Source organism: Scardinius erythrophthalmus, assembly GCF_964197995.2.
Source record: "Scardinius erythrophthalmus genome assembly, chromosome: 13".
NCBI classification, from domain to species: Eukaryota; Metazoa; Chordata; class Actinopteri; order Cypriniformes; family Leuciscidae; genus Scardinius; species Scardinius erythrophthalmus.
The window spans coordinates 11,164,111-11,180,006 of record NC_138233.1 but is presented as its reverse complement, the minus strand read 5'-3'; the positions used below and the strand labels follow the sequence as shown (position 1 = coordinate 11,180,006).

At 36.7% G+C, this 15,896-nt stretch overlaps 1 protein-coding gene across 1 annotated transcript in view; it reads right to left on the bottom strand.

Moving 5' to 3' along the window:
* Window positions 1-1,651: 1,651 nt before the first annotated feature.
* The window catches only part of rxfp1 (relaxin family peptide receptor 1), a 60,094-nt gene continuing 45,849 nt past the window's right edge, over window positions 1,652-15,896 (bottom strand). The window contains exons 11-18 of the mRNA XM_081382498.1: window positions 15,236-15,307; window positions 14,874-14,945; window positions 13,827-13,898; window positions 13,254-13,325; window positions 11,968-12,197; window positions 8,543-8,953; window positions 6,579-6,797; window positions 1,652-4,098 (exon numbers count right to left, since the gene is read on the bottom strand). Coding sequence (XP_081238624.1) covers window positions 3,788-4,098; window positions 6,579-6,797; window positions 8,543-8,953; window positions 11,968-12,197; window positions 13,254-13,325; window positions 13,827-13,898; window positions 14,874-14,945; window positions 15,236-15,307 — 1,459 coding nt within the window. The 3' untranslated portion in view covers window positions 1,652-3,787. The remainder of the gene's footprint in view (window positions 4,099-6,578; window positions 6,798-8,542; window positions 8,954-11,967; window positions 12,198-13,253; window positions 13,326-13,826; window positions 13,899-14,873; window positions 14,946-15,235; window positions 15,308-15,896) is intronic.

The following is a 15,896-nucleotide window of genomic DNA, read 5'->3' as shown; positions in this document are numbered from 1 at the left end:
AAAACAATATTTGTAAATGATCACAGATGTAAATTATACACTTCCACATGTAGGAGAGAAGCACTGTGAGAGTCTCACTAATGCTGTTTTATTAATAATTATGCGACAGCTCTTTTAAATGTGTCCCCTATGCAAAGTCATCCAACATAAAACCCTTAAGTCCATGAACTGCTCATTATATCAATCAAATAGCATCTGGGTTACTCACTAAAACATGTCAGGTCATATTTCACTCCAATTTTTATTTAATTTTTTACAATTAAAATCTGCATCATTAAATATAATACACTAAATACTATATTTTTGAACACTTTACTATTTAAATCAAATATATATATTTTTTGCTTTATGGAGAATTTGGGCAGAAAATGTGTTTAAATGGCACAGGGCAAAAATTCTTTAATGTCCTAAATATGGCTTTATTGTATTTTCATAAAACAAAACATAATTTCTTATTTCTTTATTTAAATTTTTGGGTTGAAATATAGCCTGAAATATAACCTCTTGATGTGAAATTCATCCCACTACATCTTTATATATAACTCCCTGAATGAAGATGGCATTGTGCGTGCAGGCAGAAAGTTTCAGATTAAAATATAAAAATAAGGATGACCAAATATAATGCATGGGTTTCTATTTGTAAAGTGAGTTATTTCAATAAAATCTGTGAACTAGACCTTCTAATGATCCAAGAATAAAAACAAAGTAACAGATTTGACATTATCACTTTGTTCCTCCTGTGGCTTTGAAAAAGAAAGACAATTAAAATGACTGACAGATGTCTCTAATTAAAACACCAGGACTGCCTTTGCATCTCACAGTATAAGTAATGATATGTCCTATGGAAACCAAGGAGCTCCTACGACATCTTTGGCTAGATAAAAATAATTCTATACAATATATATTTACATTTTGTACAAAAAGCAGCAGTCATTTACATGCTACACACATTTTCAGATGGACAAGAAACACGTTTTAAACACTGAATAGCTGCACACCACATTGAAAAGACAAGATGTCTATCAATACAACAGACAGCGGCAAAAGTCGAATGTATAACACAGGCTGATGGTAAAACACTAAGTAAACACTTTTATTAATCAGCCATGTCTTTTAAGACCCTGCATGAGTCACTACTTGTAAACAACTGATAAAGCCTTATCAATGGCTTATCAATACAATACAATCAGATGAATTGTGCTGTTATGTCCCTGTTGAAATGATCCGCTTTGCTGGCATATTGTATTTTGGATGCTGGTGTGCTGATGCTGTCATCATTTACTAGCCTCCATGTTGTTACAAACTTATACGATGTTCTTGCTTTCAGCTGTTTTTGACTATACAATGAAAGTCAGTGGGGTCCAAAAGTTTCAGCGCTCCAGTGGTTTTATCCAAGGTGCTACTTTTATATCCGTTTTTGAGCTTGAAACCTTTTTAATTTTCATACAATCCATTTTAATTTAGTTAAAATGTTAGCAATCAAGTTTTGTTGTCATTTTAATATATATATATATATATATATATATATATATATTATTTTTTTTCTTTCCGTTTGAGTTATTTTAGTACATCAATATGAGCTAAATGATGATGAGAAATTTTGCATTGGAAACTATCTGAAATCAGCTTAATTTTTTTTTTGTATTTTATTCAGTTAACGTTTATCTTATTTCAAGTCAAGTCAAGTCAAGTCATCTTCATTTATATAGCGCTTTTAACAATGTAGATTGTTCCAAAGTGGTTTTACATTGATAATAGGAAAATAAAGTAACAGAGATTGTTTTGGCTTTATAGCAGCTCTAGAATAAAGTTATTGTCCAGCTAAAATTAGTTTTGATTGAAACACTTCCGTCGAAACGATCATTAGTTATTAACTTGGGGGCCGCTAACACGCATCTGGCGTGACAGTCACGCATTCAGCCTCAATCTCACGCTCTCACGCTTAACAAAGAAATCTCACGCTAAATTAGACATTCTTCTGTGCTGTATTTTTTTTCACTCGTGTGCACTAAATTTCAGAATTACTATAAACAATTCAGGCTCTTAACTACTGGATGGACCACTATTTATGGCGCAAATTAGTTAAAATCTCCCGGAATCTAGAGCGAGCACGCATGCGAGACAGAAACCGTAGCGCACACACGGCGTACGGCAGCGTTGAGCATTGTAGCCAATCACTGACATGTCTGTTGAACGCATTGGCCAATCAGAGACGTTTAAATGAGTCGCTGTCCTGAAGATGTGTTTTGCGCGAGCTCACCGAGTTCTACACTTTCGCAAACCTGTCATTATTATTGCCTATAAACTTAAGATGCAAATAAAAGATTCACTGCAATGTATTTGATATTCTTGATGCTGTTCTGATGCGCTCCATTACGCACCGCTCTGTTTGGTGTTAGGGTGACTAAAAGTTCAGCGGTCTAACGTTAGCTCTTCAATGTCAGAATGATTAAAGAAGTGAACGAATGCCTGGCAAAATGTAAGTGGAAAACATTTAATATTTGACTGTTTTACAATAGAAATGTTCAACTACCGACAGTATCCGGTGACGCGAATTACTCAACTTTTTTTATTTATTGACTAAATTTAGCCTTTTTGAATTGAAAATATGCTATAATTTCTTTGATTCATTTAGAGAGAATGCATGCTTAATAAAAAATAAAATATTATTTGCAAATAGTTACAATTATTTCACTAATACAATAAGCTTTTTTTTTTCTTTATTCCCTTAAATCGCTTTTATAATTAATTCCTTTAAATAAAAATACCCCCAAAAAATTTGGGTTGGAATATTATCAATATCTTATCTTATCTTATCTAATATATTATCTAGGTAATCAATATCACTCCGCTGCTGCTGTAGACAAGGCTTATGATTACAGGGAACAAATTATAACTAATGCAATGTGATGAAAGGTAAGTTTGATTTCTAACATTATTCTCTCAACGGACATTTGCATCGATAGTCTAGTGTTATAATTGATTTGCGTTTGGTGCACTGTGGAGTGGGTAAAACGGTTTTTAATGGCTGGCTAACATCTACCCTTGACTCGCGCTAGCCTAGCATCGGCTAACTATCCAAATATAAGGACTGGATAAATTTTTTTTTTTAAATGTCTCCACTGATGAATAACAACGAGGCTGACTTAAAAATGAGGTCTGATGTCAAAAATCCCGAACCACCCCTTTAAGTTATTTCTGCGCAAACTTTCAAAAACGCGAACCCGTGAGAACGCTGATGGCGTGCACATGTGTATTACGAGTTCAGTCTATAGGTATGCGTACAAAACATTGTTACAAAATCAAGTAACACATTTTTTTTTATAGGCTTAGTTTTAATTTAGTTAACTATAAAAGCCCTGTTTTGGACCCAAATGACATTCATTGTATGTACATTGTATGTACAAAATATTCTTTTGTGTTCTGCAGAAGAAAGAAAATCAAACGAGTTGGAATGACATGAGGCTGAGTAAATGATGTCAGAATTATAATTTTTGACTGAATAATCCTTTTGACCAGCAGTTCTCCCTTGATAAAACAGCTAGACCAGCACAAACCAGCATAAACCAGCAGGGGTTGCAAACATCTTGCTCTCTGTCTTCGTCTCTTTTTGTCATTAACACACACACACACACACACACACACACACACACACACACACACACACACACACACACACGGAGTGCATCATTATTTTCTTGCATGGAGACATCCACAAACATACAACATTTTTTTTTATAAATGTATGTGCTGTCAGATGCAGATGGCAGGACCATATCAGACCACCTCATGTCCCGTTCGGCCCCTCCACGTGAAGTAACTGGGTGGTCCCGGAGTTGTGTGACATTTCAGACGGATGTGCCAGGTAGTCCGGGGAGCAAAGGGTTTGGCTGTTTTCCTGCAGAGGCCACATTTCCTGCCAGGTAAAGGAAGGTAGATGAGGCGGATGGCTGCTGAGCAGGGGTCTCCTCTGCCTGTAGTTGGACCACACCTGAAGCAGTGTCTCTTTAAAGGGCCGTGTGGTCAGCGTGTACAAGATGGGGTTCAGAGCGCTGTTGATCGGCAGAATGAAGATGACGACCCACGAGCTGATGGTTCCTGCAGAGGGTTCAATTCAGAAGAGTAATGGGGAGGAAAATTATGCATTGAGTGTTGAAATCTCATGTCATTTTTTTTTTTTTTGCTGATTGCTTTTCTTTGAAAAATCCTTTTCAACAAGGCAGTCCACTTCTCAACTGGCTATGAATTATCTCTGGAAATATAATTCAAAGAGAGATGGGAACAAAAACTATAATATTCCATTGAAATGTCCTAGAAGTAATCATAGTGAAACACAGTGTCATTTGCCCAGCCGTTGTTGAATATTATGTGAATGAAAAGAGCATTAAATGTATTTGAATATCGAACATACTTTGAAGGCAAAGTTCATCCAAACAAAAAATAATCTGTCATTATTTACCCTCATGCAGTTCAAAATCAGTAGGATGTGTTCACACTTGTAGTTTGTGTAGACTCTGAAATTTTTCCCCGTTGTTGTTTAATTCACGGGAGCAGACACCAGTTATTTTTGCTGTTTTGCCGACCGGATACGGCAAGAATCTAATCTACCAGTTAGCTCCGCTGGTAGCAAAGCGTATGGGGCTCTGGATACGCCACCCCGTGTATTGTTGTGATTGGTCGTACTGTTATCCAATTGCGTGCAGTGAGATTTTCAGATGCATGCTTGGTGCCGCCCCTCGAGTTGGGCGATTTTCATTACTCAATGCCAGACCCTTAATCTTTCGGATTTGGGTCTGGATTTCCAGGCTATAATGGCATAGGGATACATTCACAACTTGATTCATCGGCTTTTACGACATATATTTAGAGTATGTGCGTAGCGTTCATGGTATTTTGACCAGCTGAAAACTCGTTATAGAGCTTATAAAATCAAAATAAGAGTCAAGAGTCAAAACAGTGGCAGGAATCCCTCCGTCACACACACAAACGAAGATCTGCTGTGAGGAGATGCAGATCTGATGCCTGTACTGAACTATGATGGGCAACATCACGACTATGACGAGAAAAAACAGGTAGGCTTGAGCACTCTGTCCTTTTTATGGTCGCATATAGTTTTTTTGTCTTTGGTCCATGTTGCGTTCATATTTAATTCGAAACGCACTAGAATTGGTTTGGAAGTGGACAGAGACCCATCTTTTCAGCGGTCTCGGTCCACTTGTTCGGATGGCAGCATTCACACTTATTCAGATGAACCGCACTAACAGAGCATTAGCAACAGGGTTTGTTTTAATCAAACCAAACCTGCCAAGTGTGAACACTTCTTTCTTTCTTCAGTGGCACACAAAAGGTGAATATTTAAACAAATAAATAAACAAAAGTCTTCTAAAGACATATGACGGCTTTGTACGGGGAACCAATATTCTGATATTCAAGTCATTCATGAAAGAAGTAGCCAGCAGCCATATCACCCTGTAGCCCAAGACTGGTTGCCCACTGAAGCTAAGCCTGGTCAGTACCTGGATGGGAGACCTCCTGAGAGAACTAGGTTGCTGCTGGAAGAGGTGTTGGTGTGGCCAGCAGGGGGTGCTCACCCTGTGGTCTGTGTGGGTCCAAACGCCCCAGTAAAGTGATGGGGACACTATACTGTAACAAGCACCGTCCTTCGGATGAGACGTTAAACCGAGGCCCTGACTCTCTGTGGTCATTAAAAATCCCAGGCATCCTGGCCAAATTTGGTCATTGGCCTTTGTCCATCATGGCCTCCTAATCATACCCATATATATATATACACTAATTGGCTTCATCACTCTGTCTCCTCTCCATCCAATAAGATGGTGGGCGTTCTGGAACAATAGGGCTGCTGTTGCATTATCCAGGTGGATGCTGCACATTGGTGGTGGTTGAGGAGATTCCCCCTTCTATGTAAAGCGATTTGAGTGCAGAGAAAAGCGCTATATAAATGTAACAAATTATTATTAGAGAAGATGTCCAATTTGTGAACAAATATGTTCACAAAACCTGTGCGAATGTTTTATTCATTCAATTTTAGCAGGTATTCACTAAGGAGGATGAATCATCAATGAATGACAGCTTTTTTTGGAGTTTCTCATACAAATCTATAAAATCACTTCAGATTGGAATATAGTCATATGAACTGTTTATGACAGTTTTATGCTTTTGCATCATCTTTGAAGCCTCAAATCTCCAGCCATCTTTAATTGTGATTATATGCTAAATGAAATGATTCAAAATGTCCCCTTTTGTGTTCCATGGAAGAAAGAAATGCATACAGGTCTGTAACAACATGAGGGAGAGCACTGTACAGAGATTATGAAAGAATTTTTCTTTTTCCAGCCCTGGATTTTAATGTCAAGTAAAAGTTTTGCATGTCCTTTCTGTTTCACATGTTTGGACCGCTTTAACCTTTTCAATACTTATAGACACTGATGTTAAATGAAAGAGCATGATGAATAAAAATAAAGCTGTAAAAAGTTTCTGCTTTGGCTCAATTTCAGACTTTTCCTTGAAAAAAAAATTGATAGCCCTGAAGACTTTAAATGGCCTCGTGAGGCACTTACCGGGGATTTCGACCTCCATTAGTGAAAGAATCTTGAGGATGAAAATAGGAATCCAGCACAGCGAATCGGTGATGACAATGGAGAAGAAGCGTTTGGCAATGGTCAGCTCTTTCTTAATGTGGTTGGTGTATTTGGTCGTCTGTGTTCCTGTTCTCTGGATATTGTAAAACATGCTTCCATAAGAGAGAACGATGATGAGAAAAGCCACCAGATTGAGACCTATTTGGAAACAGAAAATGTTTTTGACATGACATATAACAGTGAAAATTGTTCATCAATGTGAAGGATGACCTCAATACAAAACATAAGCACCACAACAATACACTTTAAACACATATCAGGTCAAAAAAGATTAAGTTATTGTTAAAATGAATGGACTTGCTGGACCCCACCACATTTCTTCAATGCTCTCTCAATAACGTCTGTTCCCTACTGTCCTTTCTTCCAATCTAAATTTAGACCTTTCGATATGACCTCTATCATACAAACAAATTAAGCACTCACAGAAAGAACAATTCCCCAACCAGGAACAAAAGAGTCCAACAACTCTGACTGCGGTTAAAACAGGAAAGCTAGTAAAAAAATAAGTAAATGTTTGAAGGGGGAATCATTGCGCCTCAATGTCTTAGTTTTAAATGTTAAAAACCTTAAACAGAGAGCAACAACCAACCGCTTTTTCACAAGTCTTGGTTCCAGACATGTTTTCCCATTGATTTTCTCCATAAGGATTTCAAACATTCACCAATAAAGAAAAAAGCCACAAACCAAAACGTACATAAACCAAACCAACCAGCTCTGAGATTAATAACAACATTATAAACCAAAGCCAACAAGTAGTCTATAAGGGCAAAAGACTGTATCTAAATTTTTAAATGCCATTTTCAACAACTGCCAGCACTGTCTTTCTCCAACTGTAAATTATGTATTCAAATAAAATAAATATAAAACATTGATTAAAATTTTTGATTGATTTTAAATATGAATATTTGAAATAAATCAATAAAACAAAGCAACATATTAGAAGGATTTCTGAAGGATCATGTGACACTGAAGACTGGGGTAATGGCTTCTGAAATAAATTAGGCTTGCATTTTAAAATATATTAAAGGCAATCAATAATAGAAGTGGTCCGAAAGCAATGATACAATGCCCTTCTTTCCTGTCAACATGTATTTCCATACCTCTGTAAGTTGTTTACGTTCATTATTATTGTAATGTTATTTACGTTGAGACATGAGGTAATTTAACGGCGTCACTCGTGACACTTTGTAGACTCTGCTGTGTGTGTTCATATGTTTTGCAGGAGGCGCAAGTTTGGAGACGCTCTGAAGGGAGGGTGGGATCTCTCCGCAATTGCCTACCCTACCTTTAAAATAGAAAACAGTTATTTTAAATTTAATAATATTGCACAATATTAGTGTTTATTAATTTTTTATCAAATTAAAGGAATACTCCACCGTATTTTCATATTAAACTATGTTATTCCCTTAACTAAGACGAGTTGATACATACCTCTCTCGTCTCAGTGCGTGCACTAAATCGCTCTGTCTTGCGCGAAACTTTTTTACTTCTCTGCTTGGCACCTATTGAATGAACTGGGCTAAGCTAAGTGCTAAAAAAGTTTCGCGCAAGACAGAGCGATTTAGTGCACGCACTGAGACGAGAGAGGTATGTATCAACTCGTCTTAGTTAAGGGAATAACATAGTTTAATATGAAAATACGGTGGAGTATTCCTTTAATAAATATCCTGAAATATGTACACACACAGATTTTTTAAGTTGAATTTTTTTACTTTCTGTTGATTAATAACCTCAGAGCTCATGGTAGGTCTGTCTTAAAAGATATATAGATTATCATTAAAAACAATTATTCTGTGGAGAAAATGCCTGAGATTTTTACTGCCAGAACCTGACAGTTGTCCAAAAGAACATATTTTCAACAAAATTAAGGGACTCTCACGTACCCAGAAAGATCACAATGGAGTAGATTTGGGCTCCCAGAGTCTCTGGCTGCTCAGAGTGCAGAGGGAAACAAACGCCATTGGTTCCATAGAAGTTTTTAAAAACCCCTTTAAAGACCAGTGGCAGGAAAGCAATAACAAAGCCCAAGATCCAGATGACCACCAAAATGGTAACAGTGCGTCTGCGGCCAGGGGTCAGGTACCGGAATGGGTAGACAATGCAGATGTATTTCTCCAGGGTGAGGTATGTGAGGAGCAGCACTGACACCTCTGTTGACAGCATGGCTAGAGATCCAATCACCTGACAGGGTACACTATCCATCCAGGCCTGAGCGTGACGGTTATACTCGCCTCGGAACTTTAGGTCATAGGCGCCAATCATGAAGAGGTAGACACCCATCAGTCCATCTGCACCTGTGTAGCAGAGAACAGAGAATGAACTTGTAAGCTAGACAAATACGGTTGAGGTTAACACATCATTTTTATGAGTTAAGGCCCGTTCACACCAAGCACGATAACTATAAAGATAACGATAAAGATAACTATAAATGCGTCCACACCAACGACCGATAACGGTCTTTTTATTCAAAGCACGCGCGCACCCGCGCTGCGGTTTCAAAGTAGCGAAAATGGATGACCTGCTAGAATGGATTCTGATTGGCTGTCAGTGTTTTATCGTTCCTCATATCTTTATCGTTATAGTTGTGGTGTGAACTCTGTTATTCTTTAATATGGAGAAAGATTTTTAGAATTATATCTTTATCGTTATCTTTATAGTTATCGTCCTTGATGTGAACGGGCCTTTACTTATGTATTTTACATTTCAAGAAATACAACTTTAAGTAAAAAAAAAAAAAGAAGAAAAAAAACAGACATGTTTGTGTGTGTTTCTCCAAATACCTGCACTATTCATTTAAAATATTAGAATTTTTTTTCTGACAAAACAAAGTTTTCTTTTTAACAGCACAGGTTGCACCAACCAAGAACAATGTATAATAAAAATTTGATGAAATCCGACAGCAGCCTGAACATCAAGAAGCCTTTATTACCAGTCTGCCACTTTCCACGTCTGACAACAAACTGTGCAAATGTGCTCTAAAGGACAAAAGACCAGACCGCATGTTGTGGTGCTTGTATTATTTTCCTATTAGTTTTGAAAGAAGTTCACATTTTCAATTCAATTCACATTTATTTATATAGCGCTTTCACAAACATATTGTTTCAAAGCAGCTTTACAGATAATAAAAGTGAATACTTTTATTCAGCAAAGATCCATTAAATTGATCAAAACTGACAGTAAAGGCATTAAGAATTTATATTCAAATCAGCATATTAGAATGATTTCCGAAGGATCATGTGACACTGCAGAGTAATAATGCTGAAAATTTAGCTCTGTTATCAAAATAATAAATTATGTTTTAATATATTTTAAAATAAAAAATAGTTTAACTTTATTGTAATATTTCAGCATTGGTGAGCATAAGAGAGTTTTCAACAACATCTTAAAAAATCATACCGAACACAAACTTTTGAACAATAGTGAATATATGCATGTATACAAGTAGAATACACTAATAAAATATATTATTATACGATAATTTATAAATATGATATAATATTTAACTCACTTTACATAATAGCAAACCTATTTTCCATTTTCATTCAACTACTCCTCGTTTTCCATATACACTGATCAGACACAACATTAACACCACTGGCAGAAAAATGAGCAAGTGAAAAGATCTGATTAACAACGGCTTAATAATGATGGCTAATAAAACTGGGTCACAGCATTTTCAAAACGGCAAGTCTTGTGAGATGTTCCAGGTATACAGTGGTTAGTACCTACCAAAAGTGGACAACCAGTGAACCAGCATCAGGATCATGGGCGTCCAAGGCTCATTGATGCACGTGCGGAGCACAGGCCCACCTGTCTGGTCCCATCACACAGAAGAGCTACTGTAGCTCAAATGGCTGAAAAACCTAATACTGCCCATAATAGAATGGGGTCAGAACACATAGTGCATCACAGTTTGCCATGTATGGGGCTGCGTAGCCGCAGACTGGTCAGAGTGCCCATGATGACCCCTGTCCACAGCCGAAAGCACCTATAATGTGCAAGAATGGTGTTGCCTTGGCCTCCAAATACACCAGATCTCAATCCGATTGAGCATCTGGGGAATTTGTATGTTTTTGTATGAATTTGTATAACCAGTATGTTTTGAACCAACAAATCTGATCCATGGAGGCCTCACCTCACAACTTGTAGGACTCTTCCACTAATGTCATGGTGCTAGAATCCCACAGGATGCCTTCAGAGGTCCCATGGCCTGTTTTGGCAGCACAAGGGAGACCTACACGATATTAGTCCGGTGTTTTTTTAGATTGTGGCTGATCAGTGTATGTTAGTAGGTGAATGTAAAAAAGGAATGAATTATAAATGTAAAAAAACCCTGTAAATGTTGCTACATCTACGTGGTGTCATCTACACTTCAAAGTGAACACTCTGAACAATTGATTTCCATGTATTTTGAATTAGGCTACACAGAATCTGAATTGCCCATGGCAGCGCTCTCTGGAGCATACAGATGCCCAGTGCACAACTTTGATATCCTCTTATTTAGCCCATATCAAAGGACAGAAATGAAATAACTGCTTTTCTCTTCATGGCTCGCTATTTCCTATGGGAGAAGGCTATAGTGTGCGCAGTATGAATTAGGAAAGTTTTAATGAAACACAGCATTTGCTTCATCCATCAGTGGTCAGTTTGTATGGGTGGCCTCATGGGTGCGATAAAAAGTGAGACGTGGTGGTACTTCAGTCAAAAGTGAACACTGTCAGATAAAAGCAGACTCTGAATGCTGTTGGCCAGCTATTAGCTGCCCTCATGCTATCAGCCTGTTTCTCTAAAAAGCACCATTGACTTTTTATTCTCATCTGAATGAGAAATCTTGAATCACACAAAGAACTTTTAGGTTAATCCATGTCAGGCTGAACAGTATTTTATGGAAGCTTGTTTCCAGTAATTGTTACTCTTTATCTCACTATTCTGGTATTTTTCTCAATTTATTTTGCAATTCAGATTTTAAAACTCACAACTGCATGTTTTATTCTTACAATTCTGGGGGGAAAAATTCTCACAATTCTGACTTTATTTCTTGCAATTTTGAGTTTATTATTACTTTTATTATTTTTTTATGACAATTTTATGAACTTGTAAGAAAAATTCACAATTACCTTTTTTATTTTTTATTCCGAGGTGGAAACAAGCTTCCATAGTATTTAGATTTTTTTAGAACACCAAAAAAGAAAGTTGCATGAGACTAATTATGTGTGAAATTGCTTTTGCTAAGAGATGATGAGCAGTGTACTGCAACCTTAAACTCCGTTTAAAATGACACTGCATGATATTTTATATCAAATCTTACAGCATAAAGAGATGATGCACATGGCGTGGAGCTTGTTCTCCGAGCGAATGTAGGATCGCATGCAGATCACAAAGATGTTGCCGAAGCATGTCGTTGCTGAGACAACCCAGACAAAGACACGCAGCACGATGTTTGCCAAAAGGTCCTCGAAAGATGAGATGCCATCAGTGTTGGGCTTGCAGCTGCGGACGTGAGGCGCATAGCCACAGTACTGAAACTTTTTAAAGTAGCTGAAAAGAAAGAAGCACAAATGCCAAACATAATCAGATCATCATTTCGCTCCTGTCACAACATAGCTACGAATATTGATTAATTTATGCTCAAATAATGTCAAGTCTGAATCCATCCATCCATCCATCCATCCATCGAATTTGAGAGATAAAAGATCATTTTAACAGTAAAAAAATCTTTCTATCTATCTATCTATCTATCTATCTATCTATCTATCTATCTATCTATCTATCTATCTATCTATCTATCTATCTATCTATCTATCTATCTATCTATCTATCTATCGTTTTGCTGTCAACCAGACTGTCCTTGCTGAGAAAAGTTTTTATAAAGGGGAAGACAAAAGACGAGAGAAGAGAATCACACTGAACAGAACTGATATAGAAACAGAAAGCAAGTCTTGAGTTGAATTTCACAGTCAACTAAAAAAGCATGAGAGGAAGCATCATAAATTACTTGCAAAATTCATAGAGTGTTCTCATTTTTCACAGTGTAATTTATATACTGCAAGATGTGCAAGGCAGAAAGACACAACACCGGGTCTTCAAGTAGCTCAAAAGATTGACAAGGGAATTGCTAACACTCCAATATATATTCCAAACACCCTAGCATATTTTTTTTTCACATTTTCAAGTGATACATCGTAATCCCTCCCAATTACTACACCAGGCCATGGGAGAAAATGATTACCATGAATAATTAATAGAATACAAAATATTAGAGTCAATTTCTGGGATGAGAACTAAAGAGTTTGTCTTTATCTTTTTTTAATGAGGATATTCCATACATTACAAAACATCTGCATTCGATCTCCACAATCTGCCATCGTTTGTTTAATGTTTTAAAGTACGAATAATTATAGAGATGTTTAGTTGTCAGGCATTACAATCAGAATATCCTGAACATCAATCTCAACAACACTTTATTTAAACATTAAAAACTAAATCATTCTCAATGATAACTTCAGAAAATAGAGATTTCAATCAAGTTTCAGAAACTGAGCAAGCAGAATCTAAAGCATTTTGATATTAAAACGTTCAAAAAGCAGCACTCACATGTGAGTCAGGTTCTTGAGAGGTTCAAACATCCTTCTGTGGATGTTCCCAATTTCGATTCCCTCAATGCTCCTGTGACACAAAAAGCTTTCTCTCAGGGTTCACTCTTTAGAAAACCACCATCATTTGCATTTCAGTATTCACACCTCTTTTTCCTACAACTATGCAGTTTTGTGCCCAAGATGCTATCTGGAAGCCTTTGAAGCATGACCTAAAAGCAGATCGTTTTTGTGCTGTTGAGTAGAGACGAAGGCAATGTTCACTGTGTGAAGTTTGGGTAAGACCATTGTACTGTGCTGAAAGGGGCCCGCAACAGCACATTATTATAATTGCAAGGTTTTCCTGTGGTGTCTCATGTGAATGTGCCTTTTTTTTTAAAATAAATAAATAAACCAGAGAGGTATAAAAGGGGGTGAGGGCTTGTGTGTATCTTAGTTTAGTCAATATTCACTGTGGAAAGTTACAAAATGGATAACATCACTTGCAGCATCTTTAAAACATACTTCAGACTTCCTCTATTTCAGCTTAAAAACCTTACAGTTCATCATTATAGAAAAATATAAGAAGACTTACAGTGACTTTAACTTATGCAGCTTGTCAAAGTGGTCCACTTGCAGGTCCATGATAGGGTTATATGAAATATTCCTACAAACAAATAAAAGGCAAGAGTCAACTGAAAAATCACTAAATATAATATCAAAAGCCAATTCGTGCAAAAGCCAATTCACACTGCATTGACAGACGGCAACAGACACTTCGTCAGGTTTTGACGGATCAGCGTGTTACCCCTGTCGGTGTCTTTTGGTGTTGGTCAGTTCTCGTTTTTGCCGATTGAACATGTTGAATATGTGTTTGTTGGGTCTTGGAATGTCTGAGAAGTGATGTCTGTAATCTGGTGACTGTCGGCATTGGCCGGTGTCTGTCGGTGGAGTGTGAATTGGCCTTAAAACAATCATTTTTGGGAAAGTCGACAACTCTGGTTAAATTAATGGTGCATCTTCGTGTTTGATGATAAACAGTCAAATTTCTTGAATATAGCCAAACAACACAAAACTACCCAAAATATGCTTTGTTACTGTATTATTGTATTTATATAAAAATTTGAAAGCACCTCATATGCTCTTAAATCACCTCTTTTGTCTCTTATGCTCACAAAGGCTGCATTTATTTGATCAAAAATACAGTAAAAACTGTAATATTTTGAAATATTATTACAATTATTTGTGAAATATATTTTCTATTTTAATATAGTTTAAAATGTCATTTATTCCTGTGACGCCATCATTACTCCCGTCTTTAGTGTCACATAATCTTTCAGAAATTCTTCTGATATGCTGATTTGCTGCATGACTTAGTTTTCATAAATGGTTAATAGATGATCCTACAAAATGTTAATATAATCCTAAAAAAAAAAAAAGATACATGCTATTCCATTAGTCTTTAACTGGGAAACATATGGACATCAAATGGAACTGGGGCACTTTATATTGGAATAAAAAAAAAAAAAAAAAAAAAAAAACTGTTTTGCTTCCTCTTTGCAGAAGCTCATCACATGCCCCTGCCATACAGCCATTAGAACCAGTTTGGGGTTTGCAATGTGCATCTTAATGGAAGACTCACAGCTGAAGCAGGTCTCCAAGATTGACAAAAAGATCAGGAGGGATTGCTTTGATTCTGTTATTGGACAAATCCCTGTGGAGAGAGAAAATATTAGTGCCTTTTGCATTCAAATAAGCATCTGTTGACAGAATTGATGAGCAAGACAGTCTGATGCCAAACTATTTGAGGACTGATGTCACATATAACTAGTCGAGCTGGATGGGAGTAGGACCAACCCGGACTTTAAAATTGATAAGGAAATCCATTTTTGCTTAGCTTCTCAAAAATAGCACAGAAATGGGTCACGAGTAAACTCCAGAGAACACTTTGTGGTGATTATTTTGGCAAATATTTATGATGGAATGGAATGCCTGAGAACTTACAGCTCGCCCAGTTTACGAAGCAGAGAGAAAGCCTGCACGTGGATATAACTAATGCAGTTCCGCTGGAGGACCCTGCAAAAAAAAAAACATTTATCTTGGTAGACAAAAACATGACAACCCTTTCAGAGGAATGGAGTGTGCAAGAAATACAAAAGAGTACACAACAGTGTCAATGGTGATGAGTGCAAAAACAAAAATCAATTTAGAAGGTAAATGGGTTCTGACCTTTAATCAACAGAGTCACTCATGCATATAATCAGTAAAATTATAATCGGGAAATATTGCATAATATTCATTACTGAAGTCCACACACATCACTATTCTGCTTAATAGTTTTCTCTCACAAGTTGAAACTAAGTGTCATAATGAACAAAGGCAGATAAGTCTGTTGCTCTGATTTCTGCAGAATAGTGATTAAAATTTGAAAAGCAAGAACCAGGGAGATGAAAATGCTTTGCCTAAAAATATATTTTGACCTAATTTTTGGTGTTTTTGGCAAGAAGGACCTCAAACTATGCATATTAAGAGTGGGGTACAACAGGGCTATAAGTCCCCCTATAAATATGATTATGTGAAAATATAATTATATTTTACGATTTACTTTGTATTATGATAAACTGTATGCCATAAAAAAAATTCTTTTCCGCTCAATGACCATATT